The sequence below is a fragment of the Oncorhynchus mykiss genome, chromosome 22 (genome assembly GCF_013265735.2).
Source record: "Oncorhynchus mykiss isolate Arlee chromosome 22, USDA_OmykA_1.1, whole genome shotgun sequence".
NCBI classification, from domain to species: domain Eukaryota; kingdom Metazoa; phylum Chordata; class Actinopteri; order Salmoniformes; family Salmonidae; genus Oncorhynchus; species Oncorhynchus mykiss.
In genome coordinates this window covers 5,218,948-5,237,409 of record NC_048586.1, presented here as the reverse complement: position 1 = coordinate 5,237,409, position 18,462 = coordinate 5,218,948, and the positions used below count along the sequence as shown (strand labels likewise).

The window sequence follows — 18,462 nt, the reverse complement described above, 5'->3', positions numbered from 1 at the left end:
ATCTCCAACCTTTTTAAAGGGGTAGATCAAGCTGATTCTAATGGCCTATTTCTATTTTGCCCTGTTTATCAATAATCAACTGACTGGCTTTCTTGATGTCTATAGTATTCTCTCTGATATGGAATCTGGTATCCGCTCAGGTTATGGATGTGTCACTGCAACCAGGTCCTCAACGGTGTCACCATTTCCCTTGATTCTGAGCAATATTGTGCTGCTATTTTTATTGACTTGGCCAAATCTTTTGATACGGTAGACCATCCCATTCTTGTGGGCTGGCTAAGGAGTATTGGTGTCTCTGAGGGGTCTTTGGCCTGGTTTGCTAACTACCTCTCTCAAAGGGTGCAGTTTACTAAGTTAGAAAATCTGATGTCTCACCCAGTGCTTGTCACCAAGGACGTACCCCAAGGCTCAATACATATGAGTTATATGAGTCTCATCGCGGTGTGGATTACATCTCACATTCCAGTGTTCGAAGTTGTAAACAACGCTTTATAGGATTTCTCATAATGCGACTCCGTGCAGCCAATGGAAATGTCTTCTACAGGTATAATGCTGGGAGCAGCTTCTGGATTTGACAGCTCTAATGCAGTTTCAACTCCGACACTGCCAAAACAACCGCTATGCGGGAAGGTAGCTAAATCGGACCTGATTGAATCGAACCCTCATCTCATTGACTAAACTTTTGGATGTCTGGAGACCTTCAGTATTGGGTTTGCATCAGGCTTTCAATGCCGGAATTTGATTGCCTCTGAGTAGAAATTAAATGGGGGGCCTAATGTGTCGGTGTCACGCTGTATAATAATAGCAGACAAGCGCAGGAATACGTAATAGGGGTTTTTATTTTCTCCATCCAAACAAAAGAGTGAGGTGTAAACCTCTAAATAATACACGGGACGAGACCCATAAAACAAGTGTACAACACGTAGCATGGCCGATACAACAGCACAGGTGCTCACAAGACCAACGGACATGGTAACAATAACCGACAAGGACAATGGGGAACAGAGGGCACATATATACACATACTAATCAGGGGGAATGGGAACCAGGTGTGCGTAATGAGACAAGACAGTCTGGGGTTGGTGGAAATGAATCCAGTTCAGTGACACCTAGAAAGCCGGTGACATAGACCTCTGGAGCTGGTGAATGGAATGAGCAGCAGTACTTGGGGGGGGGGGGGGGGGATCTGTGACAATCAGTGGAAGTTTTAGGAGCCCATGTGGCGTTAGTTTTGTATCTTATGCATAATAAATACATATCCACAGGCATGGTGCCGTAATGGCTCTTTAACTTAATAGCTCCTGTACATGTCTGCCCTGTTTGTCCGATGTTGGCTCTCAGTTGTTCTGGAGTTGCACTTAGAACACAAGAGTGCATTGTGGCTGCTAATAACAGATACACCCCGATCACCCAGCTACTGATATCATTTGCGGTCTCCAACTCCATTCCTTGGTCAGAGCGGCAGTAAGAGTACTGGTAATTGTGATTAATTTGGGACAAAAGGCAGGATATCGCCCATCAAAAAAGATGGATCTGCTATGACAAAATACCGTTGTGCTTGAATAAGTAAGTCGGCTATAGAAGCGGAATTCACCCTTGGCACTTGACACATGTAATTTGTCTATTAAGGACGTTGGAGCACTTGGGAATTAATTAAGACACAGGTGTACAGAGAAGTGAATGAGCAACCTTGGTAAATAAACAGTTGCAGTCTGCCTGTTCTATTGTTAATGACCGCTGTGTTCTCTTCCATGCCTGATACTACCCATCCAAACACAAATTTTCGGACATTAATCAGCTAATTGTATCAGAGGACCACCGCCTGTGGTGCTTAGCACAGCTTTAGATGAATGTGTTTTGCAGTTCATGTTGCTGTTGGTGGTCTACATGGCAATTATGGGCCAAACTACTTAATGTAAATCAATTAAGACCATTAAGTGCACTTCACTCCAAAGCTCATCATTGGTATCGTGGGCTTAAGGTAGCAGCATCTTATTGAGGGAGACTGGGCTGCGTACTTACTACACCTTTGCCATCCACATGCTGTAGGTATTTGCTCTCAGTCAAACAATGTTTTTTTGTGGAAAAGCATTTAAAATATATATATATATATATATATATATCAATTACCTTAGCTGCTTTTTAAAAACATGCCATTGAAAAAGAAACCCACAGCAGCAAAACAAGTTACGGTACATCCAAATGAAGATAAAACTGCTACCACACATCCAGGCTGATCTGATGTTTTCTATATTCCCCAGCTCCTCTGTCTGGTGACGTGAATTGAATTGACAAAGATTGAAGGATGTGATCATAAGGTGATGTGGAAAGCCTGCTGGAGCTCATTGACAGCAGTGTTAGGATTTGTATGCCTCACACCAGTAGCTATATCCTCAAAACTCTTGACCTAAGATTTTCTGAGAAGCAAATGTCACCGTAATGTCATCTTCTCTTAAATAGTTTTCCTTAACTTTATAACTCTGTACTTGGGCTTAGTTACACTATCAATAATCCATGCAATGAGCCACATTAAATGTCAATGGGGAGGGCTAGGAGGTTTTAGGTACCTCTCGCAGAAGATAAGGTATTGTATTTCAAAGATAATCGGAACACAAACACATATTTCCACATCTTCTACTGTCTTAAAGATTTTGATTTTTTTTCAAATTTTGTCTGTCATAGTTGAAGTGTACCTATGATGAAAATTACAGGCCTCTCACATCTTTTTAAGTGTTCAGTGTTACAGTGACAGTGTTACACTGTCAGCAGGTATTCATTAGCCTGGGTACCACTCAGTTTGTGCCATCATGCCACTCCTTGTCATGCAGAACATGGCAAGGAGTTGAAATTAAAGCACAATCAGATCTGGGAACAGGCTACATATTGATCATTTGGTGAACAGAATGATACTAATTCTGGGCTTTACTAAATTGGAACTTTCAGAGGTAACCGAGAGTCTCCGTTAAAAATGACAGAAAACAACTTGAAATGCCTATTATTCTATCATACGTCTTAGTTTCTCTCAGCAATACAATATGTGTGGTACTGGTTTCATCTGCTTCATACAAAGATAAGATAAAACTATCAGAATCCAAGCCAGTTGGGCTGGAGGATGTTAGTTAGAAAACAATTTCCAAAAGAAATTGGTACCAGGTCATAGAATTCTATGCGAGAGCCAGCTCAGACGCCACTTATTATTATGCTATTACAACCATGTCACGCCCTGACCTTAGTATTCTTTGTTTTCTTTATTGTTTTGGTTAGGTCAGGGTGTGACATGGGTGATGTATGTGTTTTTGTACTGTCTAGGGGATTTGTAGGTTTATGGGCTTGTTTACCATATAGGTGTTTATGTATGTCTATGGTTGCCTAGATTGGTTCTCAATTAGAGGCAGCTGTTTATCGTTGTCTCTGATTGGGAACCATATTTAGGCAGCCATCTTCTTTGGGTATTTCGTGGGTTATTGTCTATTTCTATGTCTGGTTGCCTGTACTAGTATTATATAGCGTCACGTTCGGTTTGTTGTTTTTGTATAGTTTGTTAAGTGTTCTTCGTCTTCATTAAAATCATGTATTCATATCACGCTGCGCCTTGGTCTCCTCCATTCAACGAACGTGACAGAATAACCCACCATAAAAGGACCAAGCAGCATGATAAGGAGGAACAGCGCTTTGTGGAATCGAGGACTAGGGACGAAATACTGGACGGAAAAACATTCTGGACCTGGGAGGAGGTAATGGCAGGGGACAAGACCCTGCCATGGAAGCAGGAGGAGAGCGCACAGGAGGAACGGCGACGATATATGGGTACACGGCTAGCACGAAAGCCCGAGAGGCAGCCCCAATAATTTTTGGGGAGGACACACGAGGAGATTTGCTAAGTCAGGTAGGAGACCTGAGCCAGGTCCTCGTGCTTACCGTGGGGAGCGTGTAACTGGTCAGGCACCGTGTTATGTAGAGATGCGCATGGTGTCTCCAGTGCGCATTTCTAGCCCGGTATGCTATATTCCAGCTCCTCGCATTGGCCGGGTTAGAATGAGCATCCAGCCAGGAAGGAGGGTGCTGGCTCAGTGCTCTTGGTCTCCAGTATACCTCCATGGACCAGGATATCCTGCGCCGGCTCTGCGTACTGTGCCAGCACCCTGCATTTGCAGGGCAAGTATAACCATCCAGCCAGGACGGGTTGTGTCAGCTCTACACTCCAGACCTCCAGTACGCTTCCACAGCCCAGTAGGTCCTGTTCCTTCTCCCCGCACTTGCCCTGAGGTGCGTGTCTCCAGCCCGGTACCACCAGTGCCGGCACCACGCACCAGGCCACCAGTGCGCCTCCAGGGTCCAGTACTCCCTGTTCCTGCTCCTCGCACTCACCCTGAGGTGCGTGTCTCCAGCCCGGTACCACCAGTGCCGGCACCACCCACCAGGCCTACAGTGCGCCTCGCCAGTCCAGAGCATCCGGCGACAGTACGCAGTCCAGAGCGTCCGGCAACAGTACCTAGTCCATAGCGTCCGGCAACAGTCCGCAGACCGGAACCTACCACGACGGGCCGCAGTCCGGAACCTAACACGACGGGTCCCAGTGTCAGAGTCTCCCTCCAGTCCGGATCCGCCAGAGTCTCCCTCCAATCCGGATCCGCCAGTCTCCCTCCAGTCCGGATCCGCCACTCACTCCAGACTCGACCATCAGTCCAGTGGTGTCTTCTAGTCCGTGGTCGGTGGTGAGGGTTCCCGCTCCAGAGACATTAAGTAAGTGTGACGAGTCAGAAGTGGAGCGGGGTCCACGTCCCGAGCCAGAACCGCCACCTCAGAGTCATGCCCACCCAGACCCTCCCATATAGGTTTAGGTGTGCGGTCGGGAGTCCACATCTTTGGGGGGGGTACTGTCACGCCCTGACCTTTGTAATCTTTGTTTTCTTTATTGTTTTGGTTAGGTGTGACATGGGTGATGTATGTGTTTTTGTACTGTCTAGGGGTTTTGTAGGTTTATGGGTTTGTTTACCATCTAGGTTTTTATGTATGTCTATGGTTGCCTAGATTGGTTCTCAATTAGAGGCAGCTGTTTATCGTTGTCTCTGATTGGGAACCATATTTAGGCAGCCATCTTCTTTGGGTATTTCGTAGGTTATTGTCTATGTCTAGTTGCCTGTGTCTGCACTAGTATTATATAGCTTCACGGTCGGTTTGGTAAGTGTTCTTGGTCTTCATTAAAATCATGTATTCATATCACGCTGCGCCTTGGTCTCCTCCATTCAATGAAAGTGACAAACCAACTATAAATCTATCAAGCTTTCTCAGATGAGAAGACACATTTTATGAGAGTTCCTCACATAAAAAGTATTGTGTTACGTTAAAAGGCATAATACTCTCCACCACAATCCTCAGAGGATGTGTAAACATCTGCAGTACATTTTGAGGGATATTTTGGTCATATTGTTTGGGGTTGATGTTAAAAACAATTCACCCATAGAAAGAATATAAGAATGTTCTCTGACCTACAGTATAGCGTTAATTACAGTTATATACTCCATTTAAATTCTAAACACATGGCTGCTGCCTGATATGTGAATGCTTTGAGGTACTTTGATAACTGTGCCCTTGTAAATGAATGTTTGTAGCATAAATGTATAAGGTATCAGTTAAAATGCACTGTATACAAAATTGTATATTGCACACAAAACAGACACATTTCCAATGAACAATTCATGTCTATTTCACAATCTGTGATACTGGGTTGAAAATAACACTTATGTTTACATAATTTCATAATCACCTGCAAGTTAATTAACATGTCATACACAGGTTGTAAATTATTTTTTAGGTGACAGTGTGTCAATATATTGGAACAATATATCACTGAGAGTACGAGTTGTTATACTGTGATAGATTATTCCAATCTATTGAATCACCATAACGCGAACATCTACCTACCCAAAGGATGTGTGTTTGAATCTCATCATGGACCAGGTGGTGAGGGTAGGTAACAACATCTACACCCCCCTGATCCTCAACACTAGGGCCCCACAAGGGTGTGTTCTGAGCCCTCTCCTGTACTCCCTGTTCACCCACGACTGCATGGCCATGCACGCCTCCAACTCAATCATCAAGTTTACCAACAACAACGAGACGGCCTACAGGGAGGAGGTGAGGGCCCTCGGAGTGTGGTGTCAGGAAAATAACCTCACACTCAACGTCAACAAAACTAAGGAGATGATTGTGGACTTCAGGAAACAGTGGGAGCACCCCCCTATCCACATCGATGGGACAGTAGTGGAGAGGGTAGTAAGTTTTAAGTTCCTCGGCATACACATCACAGACAAACTGAATTCGTCCACCCACACAGACAGCATCGTGAAGAAGGCGCAGCAGCGCCTCTTCAACCTCAGGAGGCTGAAGAAATTCGGCTTGTCACCAAAAGCACTCACAAACTTCTACAGATGCACAATCGAGAGCATCCTGTCGGGCTGTATCACCGCCTGGTACGGCAACTGCTCCTCCCACAACCGTAAGGCTCTCCAGAGGGTAGTGAGGTCTGCACAACGCATCACCGGGGGCAAACTACCTGCCCTCCAGGACACCTACACCACCCGATGTCACAGGAAGGCCATAAAGATCATCAACGACAACAACAACCGAGCCACTGCCTGTTCACCCCGCTATCATCCAGAAGGCGAGGTCAGTACAGGTGCATCAAAGCAGGGACCGAGAGACTGAAAAACAGCTTCTATCTCAAGGCCATCAGACTGTTAAACAGCCACCACTAACATTGAGTAACTGCTGCCAACACACTGACTCAACTCCAGCCACTTTAATAATGGGAATTGATGAAAATTGATGGAAAATATATCACTAGCCACTTTAAACAATGCTACTTAATATGTTTACATACCCTACATTATTCATCTCATATTTATATAATGTACACTATATCATCTACTGCATCTTTATGTAATACATGTATCACTAGCCACTTTAAACTATGCCACTTTGTTTACATACCCTACATTACTCATCTCATATGTATATACTGTACTCGATACCATCTACTGCATCTTGCCTATGCCGTTCTGTACCATCACTCATTCATATATCTTTATGTACATATTCTTTATCCCTTTGCATTTGTGTGTATAAGGTAGTAGTTTTGGAATTGTTAGGTTAGATTACTCGTTGGTTATTACTGCATTGTCGGAACTAGAAGCACAAGCATTTCGCTACACTCGCATTAACATCTGCTAACCATGTGTATGTGACAAATAAATTTGATTTGATTTGATAACTTTAGCATTTTCGCTAATGAGCTACTTTGCAACTACTTACTACTTTTGAGCTACGTTGTAACTACTTATTAAATTAGCTAACCCTTCCCCTAACCCTTTAACCTAACTCCTAAACCTAACCCTTTAACTACTTAGCTAGCATGTTAACTAGCCCTAACCGTAACCCCTAAACCAAACCCTAACCTTAACACCTAACCCTAACCTTAAAGCCTAGCTAACGTTAGCCACCTAGCTAGCCTAGCTAACATTAGCCACCACAGATTGGAATCCGTGTACTGTATACTAATGCATTATGAAGAAAGAAAATCAAAAAGGGGACTTTTCATGTGTCTGTCACACATTTTGAATAAGTAATTTGTGTCTATTTCACAATAAACTGTCATAGTGTGTTGGTTATTTTACCTGAAATGCATATTGTCCCTTTTTTGTAGAATTTAATTTTGAAACATTTTGAGTCATACAAAATTGTGTGTTCTCTACTCTGACAATTAATCCACAGATACAAGTGGAAACCTAGTTTGTTTAATTTGATGAATCTCTCCTTGTTCATCTTTTAATCACCCACTTGGGTTAGTATGCTTGTGAAAACCAATCAGTAGAGGGGATAGGAGGAATTTACAGTGCGTCAAGTGTCTCAAATAGAACCAAGTTCTATGTTTTTTTTATTTACCAAGTTCTATGCGCCTGGCTACGCCGACACCCGTTGAAGCGCACATGCAGTTTGAATGAAACAATTGAATTACATGTATGTATTTATTTAGCAATATTCGTGCAACCAACGTTGGCTGTCCAGTCAGCATGTTACTGATGACAGTAAGCAATACATGCATATTGACTTCACCGACTCACCAGGTTATAGTCAAGGTCTTACAACACCTAATATATCCCCCTTACATTTATGTTACAAATTGTTAACCTGTAATGCTTTCCAGGTTTATTGCATATTTTATTCAACCACCAGGCCCTAAATTCATTGTTTGACTATACAGGATCGACTCGTTTTTTTCAAGCGAGGGAATACGTGGAGGCTTGCCAAACTAACAGTAGTCCAATCGACACACAGCCCGACCGACCTTCTTCTATGCTCTCCACTGATGGGCGCAGGACGTGCTGATGAATGAGGCCTGCGACTGAACAGGAACATCAACAAGTGTGGCTGCTGTCATCTCTTTAAAAAAACGGTAGGCTATTAGCTATTACAACTGTAATCTATGGTGTGGGGTACCTGTTTTGGAGATGATGTTACTTGGAATACCATGTACAGACCATGCGGGAACTTCGGTTTTATGCTGACCGTTGACATTTTAGACTATGAATAGAATGCCTTGTGCTGAAAGCAAGACATGTTGTACAGACCACAGCTGTCTGAATTATGTTTTGTTTTATATTCATAAGAAATGTCTGCAGTAATTAGCCTTAAAGAAGAAGTATGGATCTTGGTGGAAATTTGAAATATAGAAGCACATATTCTCAAAATGGAAACGAGTCCACCAGTTTTTACGCACGCCTTCTGGAGCAAATGGACTGCTGGATAAACACCTGATGTGTGCTACTTTTTATAACTATGATATAACGCGGAATAATTTTTAATATAATGGTAATGGTAACACTCCGGAGAAAATTGTTGGCCACGATTCCAGTAAGTTGTATCTGTATCCTGCCTACTGTAAAAGTTTCTGTATTTTTGGGGGCAAAAAACTTGGAAAGGCCATAGTTGTCTACATTTAATGTCCAATAACTATAGAATTACTCTTTTTGATTGTGGGTTTTTGGAAGAGCAAATAATTAAGTATAGGACAATTTAAATAAAGATAAATCAGTAAAATTATGTGAGGAAAATTTGTTAGGCTACTACTGCAATTAAATAGCATGGTTTTATATAACTTCTGAATGTAAAAAATGTAATGTAAATTGCTTTGTAAGCTTAGAACTGTCTTCCCCCATTATATAAGGTTGTTTTATTACATTATTTATGGTTTTTATCGCTTTAAAATATGTTTGCAACTCATGATGATCGCCTTTCAGTCCTTGCACCCATAGCTCCACCTATGAATTTGACAGTGGTTACATTTATCTAGCCCCACCCCTCAACTTTATAGCAAACCAGGATTGTGGCCTGAAACCGTATTATTATAAGTGATCATATTGCAGATTGTAACTCTCCTAATTTGATCTGTGATACATTCAGTGCTACATTATCTACAGGGGAATCTGCAGTTCAAACTATTTCAAATTTACCCACCACTGTTTTGGTAAAAAGCTTAGAGATGGGATTGAAGAAATGTAACTACTCTCAAATTCCAAGAGCTGTGGATGCAAGGACTGACCACCCATGATATCAAAATTATAGTTGAAACTATGTTTTGAGGCTATACAGTATTGTTTTTACAAACAGTGGAGTAAACAAACTTATATTTTGGGTTCTGATGGGGTAGGGCAGTTGAACTAAGCTCATAAGGCATTTACAAGTCATATCCTTCAAGAATCAAGGGTATATATCATTCATTTAAAAGTCCAAAAAGGGATGTAGCAATTTGCTGCATGACATTATGTGTGCTCAACATTTTAGTGCATTTACAGTAATTAACTTATTTGACTTGGAATAAAAAATGGTTACCTAACAAAGTAGAGAACCAATTAGTACCTCTAATTATTTACATTTTGTTATATTTTGGCTCTGTCTCCAAATTAATCTCATATGATTTTATACATTCTATTAAACTCACTTCAACTGCAGGGCTGCCATGGTCTATTAATATGGCCTGTTTTGTAAAAAAACAAAGGCAGTGCTTTCATAATGTCACTACAGGCTGTCCCAGTGTGCCCTTAAGCATTTTAGCGTGTAAACTCCTGTCGACACCTCCATATGATCTCCAGCTCAAATTTGAAGGTGAGGGGCTTGTTTAAGAAATCTTGTCTATATTTTGTGTGTGTGTGCGTGCTCATGGAATGAAGACATTGAGATGTACAGTACCCAAAAATGGTTTATAAAATGTCTAAATGTCACATTGGTGCCCCCAGTCCCATCACAGGTTGGCATCAAGTACAACAATAAACTGCATGGTCAGCATAATCCACAAGAGGGAGCACCTATAGTGAAAATGATATAATAGATTGGCACAGTGGATCCATTCTAGTTGTGTAAACGTATGACATCAGTTTTCCTTTATGTGGAAATATGATTGAGCAGCTGAAGCATTGATATGTTACGTTATGAGAAGAGAAGCACAGTTCATGAGGGTGTAATCATTATTAAACTGGCACTATCCTGCAGAAGCAGGATAAATTAATTTCATTCAAATGTTGTAAGTCATTATAAATGAATTAGGCTATCCTAATATGATCTGATAATGTAAGTGAAGATCAATCTATGTGTCTCTCTGCTTTATGAGATTTCCTTTAAGTGAAATGGATTGTCCTTGATTATCATTTTACAAATGTGTAAACAGTGTGACACTTGAATTGACCATGCCCAATGTGCAAGCAAAACCAATTTGGCTGATGCCCTCAGGACAATTGTATGAATATTTTAGGAAAGTAATCTTGATATAAAACCTTATCCCTAAAATACTTAAACCTACCCTAAAACTCTTACAGTATGGCCTTCATGTATTTCTCTGTCACTGCTTCTAAGAAGAAACTATGTCTAGTAATTCCCTTTTTCACTAGGACTGTCACTATTCTATTTTTCTTCTTTCAGTTCTCGACATGGGAGGAGGGTACCGGTAACACATTCAGCCTACCTCCACCTTATAGTTGCCTTCATCTCCCTCTAAGATACCGTTCCCTCTTGAGTAACTCTCTTCTCTTTCCAATCAGAAATCAGCCTCTTGGATTCTACCTGGAATACTCTCAATGCAGCTCATGTGAAACTGGGCTCTACTGAAACCCTTTGGAAACAGCAGGACATGAAAATTATACTTCACCGATGGATCTGATGGATTAACTACAGATAAAACCTTGACAGCTTGTAAGGAAGTTAAAACTGTCTTGTCTCGTGGTTTTCAAGCCATAACGATAGAACAACGTGACACAAGGTTTAACCATGACTGCTCTTTCATGACAGGACCAACAGGAGCACACAGCTGAAGATGTCCAACCGTATGGGTCATGATCGGCCCAGAAATCTCTTGCTCTCAGCTGTCTCGGCTCTCTTGTGGGCCTTGCACTTTGGAATATTGTTCAGAAGTGCACTGGTGACCGCTTGTCCCAAGAGCTGCCACTGCATGGAGAAGAACAGCCTTGCCGTGCTGCAGTGCATGTCGCGCAACCTGGAGAACATCCCGGCTGACCTGCCGCATGACACTGTAGTCCTGCTGCTGGCCTCAAACAGGATTACCAAGATCCCCAAACAGGCCTTTAAGGACCTCAACAGATTGCAGGAACTGGATCTGTCCAACAACGCCATTGAGACGGTGGACGCTGGGGCCTTCCAGGGGGTCTCCGACGTCCTTCGGGTCCTGGACCTGTCCAACAACCGCATAAGCAGCGTGCCCAAAGAGGCATTTGCCAAACTTCAGGCCAAAATCAGCCTCTCCAACAATCCCTGGCACTGCGAGTGCAGCTTGCAGGAGGTCCTGAGGGAGCTGAGACTGGACCCAGAGACGGTCAACGAGGTGAGCTGTCACACGGCTGTGGAGGAGGAGTACGCCGGCAAACCCATTATCAAGGTCCTGGACTCGGGCATCAACTTCTGCAACTTCCACCACAAGACCACCGATGTGGCCATGTTCGTCACTGTGTTCGGCTGGTTCACCATGGTGATAGCCTACGTGATCTACTACGTGCGGCAGAACCAGGAGGATGCCAGGAGGCACATGGAGTACCTCAAGTCCCTGCCCAGCAGCTCGCAGATCAGCAAAGACTTTGACACGATCAGCACGGTTCTCTAGCAGGCCCGCTGTGGCACACATTTGAGAAAGTGTGTGAGTGAGTGAGTGAGTGAGTGAGTGAGTGAGTGAGTGAGTGAGTGAGTGAGTGAGTGAGTGAGTGAGTGGATGATAGGGGGAATGGTGTTCTTGATTTTTGAGCTGGGATTTATTTTAGGTGGCCTTAGGAGACAATAGATCTGGACTTCATCTGGACCTTTAGTATTTATAATTGCTCTCTGTATTTCTGTATGGACACAGATATACTATTTTAATTTGACCAGTTTCTCACAGCAGGAAAATAATCTTTCCGCAACAGGAAATGTGAATTATTATGTGGATTATAATGAGCATTTTTGTAGGGGTTGATACGTTTTTCGTCGGGGGAAACCAAGTCTGACATTTTAAAGTGGAAATTCCAAACTTTAGAAGCCTTTTTAAACCTCAAATACACTAAAAGTTGCATTTCCTGCGGCACATGAACATTTTGTTTGACAACAGAGTGATCAAATTACGAAAAAGGACATACAATGAGGGAAAAAAGTATTTGATCCCCTGCTTATTTTGTGGGTTTGCCCACTGATAAAGAAATGATCAGTCTATAATTTTAATGGTATGTTTATTTGAACAGTGAGAGACAGAATAACAACAAAAGAATCCAGAAAAAACGCATGTGAAAAATGTTACAAATTGATTTGCATTTTAATGAGGGAAGAAAGTATTTGACCCCCTCTCAATCAGAAAGATGTATGGCTCCCAGGTGTCTTTTATACAGGTAACTAGCTGAGTTTAGGAGCACACTCTTAAATGGAGTGCTCCTAATCTCAGTTTGTTACCTGTATAAAAGACACCTGTCCACGGAAGCAATCAATCAATCAGATTCCAAACTCTCCACCATGGCCAAGACCAAAGAGGACAAGGGACAAGGTTGTAGACCTACACAAGGCTTGAATGGGCTACAAGACCATCGCCAAGAGGCTTGGTGAGAAGGTGACAACAGTTGGTGCGACTATTCGCAATTGGAAGAAACACAAAAGAACTGTCAATCTCCCTCGGCCTGGGGCTCCATGCAAGATCTCACCTCGTGGAGTTGCAATGATCATGAGAACGGTGAGGAATCAGTCCAGAACTACACGGGAGGATCTTGTCAATGATCTCAAGGCAGCTGGGACCATAGTCACCAAGAAAACAATTGGTAACACACTACGCCGTGAAGGACTGAAATCCTGCAGCGCCCACAAGGTCCCCCTGCTCAAGAAAGCACATATACATGCTCGTCTGAAAGTGTTGTGGCCAGATGAGGACAAAATGGAGCTCTTTGGCATCAACTCAACTCCCCGTGTTTGGAGGAGGAGGAATGCTGCCTATGACAACAAGAACACCATCCCCACCGTCAAACTTGGAGGTGGAAACATTATGCTTTGAGGATGTTTTTCTGCTAAGGGGACAGGACAACTTCACCGCATTAAAGGGACGATGGACGGGGCCATGTACCATCAAATCTTGGGTGAGAACCTCCTTCCCTCAGCAAGGGCATTGAAAATGGGTCGTGGATGGGTATTCCAGCATGACAATGACCCGGAACACACGGCCAAGGCAACAAAGGAGTGGCTCAAGAAGAAGCACATTAAGGTCCTGGAGAGGCCTAGCCAGTCTCCAGACCTTAATCCCATAGACAATCTGTGGAGGGAGCTGAAGGTTCGGGTTGCCAAACGTCAGCCTCGAAACCTTAATGACTTGGAGAAGTCATGTTTTGCAGAGGGGTCAAATACTTATTTCCCTCCTTAAAATGCAAATCAATTTATAACATTTTTGACATGCGTTTTTCTGGATTTTTTTGTTGTTATTCTGTCTCTCACTGTTCAAATAAACCTATCATTAAAATTATAGACTGATAATTTCTTTGTCAGTGGGCAAATGTTCAAAATCAGCAGGGGATCAAATACTTTTTTCCCTCACTGTACATTGACAAATTCGGCATTTTATCATCTAGACTATCATTTCATTTATATTCAGGTGAAGGTTAATTATTTTAGAACACTATTTTCACTTGACATCTCTTGCGATTCTACACCTTAACACTGTGTATTGGGCTGTACTAGATCATGTGCCCCCCCTTTCCTTCTGCCATGTACAATTCCCGTTAATGCTGTCTTTTAATTTAGTTAGTTGCTACTCAGGGGGAACGTTGGTTGCAATGAAGTAATTATGGTGTCATTGTCAGGTTGTATAGTGGTTATTTTAAGGAAGTTTCATTAATGTATTTTTAGCAATCAATATAAATACATCTTTATCTGGTTATTTGACCAGATAACAACCAAAATATGACATCTGATAATATGACGTCTTCTCAATCAGAATATTGTTCTTAAGACGTTGTGTCAATTTTTGCCTGCTGGGTAGGAAGTTTTTATCTGTGTAGTTAGACTTTTTCCTCATTTTATTTGGTGTTTTAGTGGTCAAACGTGAGTCAACATCTTGTATGGTTTATACAATCTGTGCTTGTATGGGATATCCCACATGCTAAAATAGGTAAAAATGTTGTTTCAATGTTGTCATAATGTTCAATGAATGGGCCAAGTGTCCGTTTTTCTGGGACTGGGCCCGGTCTAAAGTGTTATTGTCATTAGGTCATTTAAATTTGCACATTGTTATAGAATTGAAAGGTCTCCAGTAATTTCTTGGAATTACCATTGTGCAATTTCTGTTGTTTCTATGTGTCAATGTAGAATTGTTACTTAAATTTATAATCTGTGGGATTCAAAATGGACACCATAGCAGCATTGGAAAATAAAGGTTGTTATTCATAACTTTCTTCAGCTTACCAATGTCCCTGAGTGAGTTGACTACTATAAATGTACAAAAATATAGATGTATATCATTATATGAATCATAAAGGTCCTATAATATTGTTGTACTACTACTACTTTTTTATTTAACCTTTATTTGACTAGGCAAATCAGTTAAGAACCAATTCTTATTTACAATGACAGCCTACGCCAGCCAAACCCGGGCGACGCTGGGCCAATTGTGTGCCGCCCTATGGGACTCCCAATCACGGCCGGAAGTGATTCAGCCTGGATTCGAACCAGGAATGAGATGCAGTGCCTTAGACCGCTGCGCCACTCGGGAGCCGCCCCCACCACCATTACCACTACCACTACTTCTACTATGTCTACAACCAAGCCAAATATTGTATATGGAAATGATCATATTTGGAGGATTTCAACTTTTCTTTTAGTTCATGAACATCGACACAAAACACACTGAGCAGAGGACCACCTGAGATACTGCATCGGTTTGCTTTTATTAATGTATTGTTTTCTAACCAAAAAAGTGCAAAAAAGGTATTAGGTGAACAAGAGGTAGGTAAAGAAATAAAACAACAGTAAAAAGACAGGCTATATACAGTAGCGAGGCTATAAAAGTAGCGAGGCTACATACAGACACTGGTTAGTCAGGCTGATTGAAGTAGTCTGTACATGTAGATATGGTTAAAGTGACTATGCATATATGATGAACAGAGAGTAGCAGTAGCGTAAAAGAGGGGTTGGCGGGTGGCGGGACACAATCCAGATAGCCCGGTTTGCCAATGTGCGGGAGCACTGGTTGGTCCGCCCAATTGAGGTAGTATGTACATGAATGTATAGTTAAAGTGACTATGCATATATGATACACAGAGAGTACCAGCAGCGTAAAAAGAGGGGTTGGAGGGGGCACACAATGCAAATAGTCCGGGTAGCCATTTGATTACCTGTTCAGGAGTCTTATGGCTTGGGGGTAAAAATTGTTGAGAAGCCTTTTTGTCCTAGACTTGGCACTCCGGTCCCTCTTGCCATGCGGTAGTAGAGAGAACATTCTATGACTGGGGTGGCTGGGGTCTTTGACAATTTGTAGGGTCATCCTTTGACACCGCCTGGTTTAGAGGTCCTGGATGGCAAACAGCTTGGTCCAGTGATGTACTGGGCCGTACGCACTACCCTCTATAGTGCCTTGTGGTCAGAGGCTGAGCAATTGCCGTATCAGAACCCATGCCAAATCTTTGTAGTTTCCTGAGGGGGAATAGGATTTGTTGTGCCCTCTTCACGACCGTCTTGGTGTGTTTGGACCATTCTAGTTTGTTGTTGATGTGGACACCAAGGTAACGATTAGCTCTCAACCTGCTCCACTACAGCCCCGTTGATGAGAATGGGGCCGTGCTCGGACCTCCTTTTCCTGTAGTCCACAATAATCTCCTTAATCTTGGTTATGTTGAGGGATAGGTTGTTATTCTGGCACCACCCGGCCAGGTCTCTGACCTCCTCCCTATAGTCTGTCTCGTCGTTGTCGGCATTCAGGCCTACCACTGTTGTATCATCGGCAAACTTAATGATGGTGTTGGAGTCGTGCCTGGCCATGCAGTCGTGGGTGAACAGGGAGTACAGGAAGAGACTGAGCACGCACCCCTGGGGAGCTCCAGTAATGAGGATCAGCATGGCAGATGTGTTGCTACCTGCCCTCACCACCTGGGGGTGGCCAATCAGGAAGTCCAGGATCCAGTTGCAGAGGGAGGTGTTTAGTTCCAGGATCCTTAGCTTAGAGACAAGCTTTGAGGGTACTATGGTGTTGAACCCTGAGCTGTAGTCAATGAATAGAATTCTCACATAAGTGTTTCTTTTGTCCAGGTTGGAAAGGGCAGTGTGGAGTGCAATAGAGATTGCATCATCTGTGGATCTGTTTGGGCGGTATGCAAATTCGAGTGGGTCTAGGGTTTCTGGGATAATGGTGTTGATGTGAGCCATTACCAACCTTTCAAAGCACTCCAACCTTTCAAAGCACTGTGTTTTTTTTTTAAATGCGTTTTTTTTAAATGCAAGTGAAAGGCACAATGTATTATACCAAGTTAGGTGCAATTTAGATTGTGTATGTGCAAAGTTTTAGACTGATCCAATGAACCATTGTATTTCTGTTCAAAGTGTTGTATCAAGTCTGCCCAATTGTGCCTAATTGGTTAATTAATACATTTTCAAGTTCATAACTGCACTCTTATCAAACAATATCAGGGTATTCTTTCACTGTAATAGCTACTGTAAATTGAACAGTGCAGTTAGATTAACAAGATTTTTATATTTTTGCCCATATCAGATATGTCTATGTCCTGGCAAATGTTCTTGTTACTTACAACTTCATGCTAATCATATTAGCGCAAGTTAGTTCAACCGTCCTGCGGGGGGATACCAATCCTGTAGAAGTTCTGAGCCTGAATTAAATCCATTGCCGGAACATCTGCACTACGGATTCACTCAATTTGCTTACTCCCGATTTAGTCTAATCCACTAATGGGACTTGAACTCCAAGCCTTCAGCCACGTAAACTTTTCAAAATAGATACGTTCCTTTCAACATAAAATACTTGTCCTGGAAACGTAAAGTGATATTGAAAGAAATGTGATTTTAGAGGTAACAGCCCTTTTGACTAATCTCATCTGGCAATGACTCATCAAATTGTCCTTACTCACATTTTGTCAGCCCTCGTAAATAATAAGTAATCTACAAAAATCTACATATTTTGAAAAATGGCTCAAACTAATGTTAAAATTCTATTAACCATTATTACTCCAAGGGAAGTAGATCCAAGAGAAGTGATAAGCCAATCTGTTAGTTTTCATGAGAACAGTTAGTAGCCTTCAAAAGGAAAAGTATGCTCATGTGATTCATGTGATGTATCCACTACCTTTTCTTATAATGTGTCATTTAGGTTGGTAGCTATTGAGATGTGGCAAGACATACATTATGGTCAAGACCAGATCTTGCAACCCAGACCAGAACCCTTAAAACCAAGATCTTGAGACCAAATCAAATCAAATTTGATTTGTCACATACACATGGTTAGCAGATGTTAATGCGAGTGTAGCGAAATGCTTGTGCTTCTAGTTCCGACAATGCAGTAATAACCAACAAGTAATCCAACTAACAATTCCAAAACTACTGTCTTATACACAGTGTAAGGGGATAAAGAATATGTACATAAGGATATATGAATGAGTGATGGTACAGAGCAGCATAGGCAGGATACAGTAGATGGTATCGAGTACAGTATATACATGAGGTGAGTATGTAAACAAAGTGGCATAGTTAAAGTGGCTAGTGATACATGTATTACATAAGGATGCAGTCGATGATATAGAGTACAGTATATACGTATGCATATGAGATGAATAATGTAGGGTAAGTAACATTATATAAGGTAGCATTGTTTAAAGTGGCTAGTGATATATTTACATCATGTCCCATCAATTCCCATTATTAAAGTGGCTGGAGTTGAGTCAGTGTCAGTGTCAG

At 42.1% G+C, this 18,462-nt stretch overlaps 1 protein-coding gene across 1 annotated transcript; it reads left to right on the top strand.

The window, feature by feature from the left end:
• Positions 1 to 11,050: 11,050 nt before the first annotated feature.
• On the top strand, positions 11,051 to 12,848 carry lrrc3 (leucine rich repeat containing 3). Its single transcript, XM_036959575.1, has one exon. The coding sequence runs from the start codon at positions 11,366 to 11,368 to the stop codon at positions 12,164 to 12,166; it is 801 nt and encodes a 266-aa protein (XP_036815470.1). The 5' UTR covers positions 11,051 to 11,365; the 3' UTR covers positions 12,167 to 12,848.
• Positions 12,849 to 18,462: the final 5,614 nt, after the last annotated feature.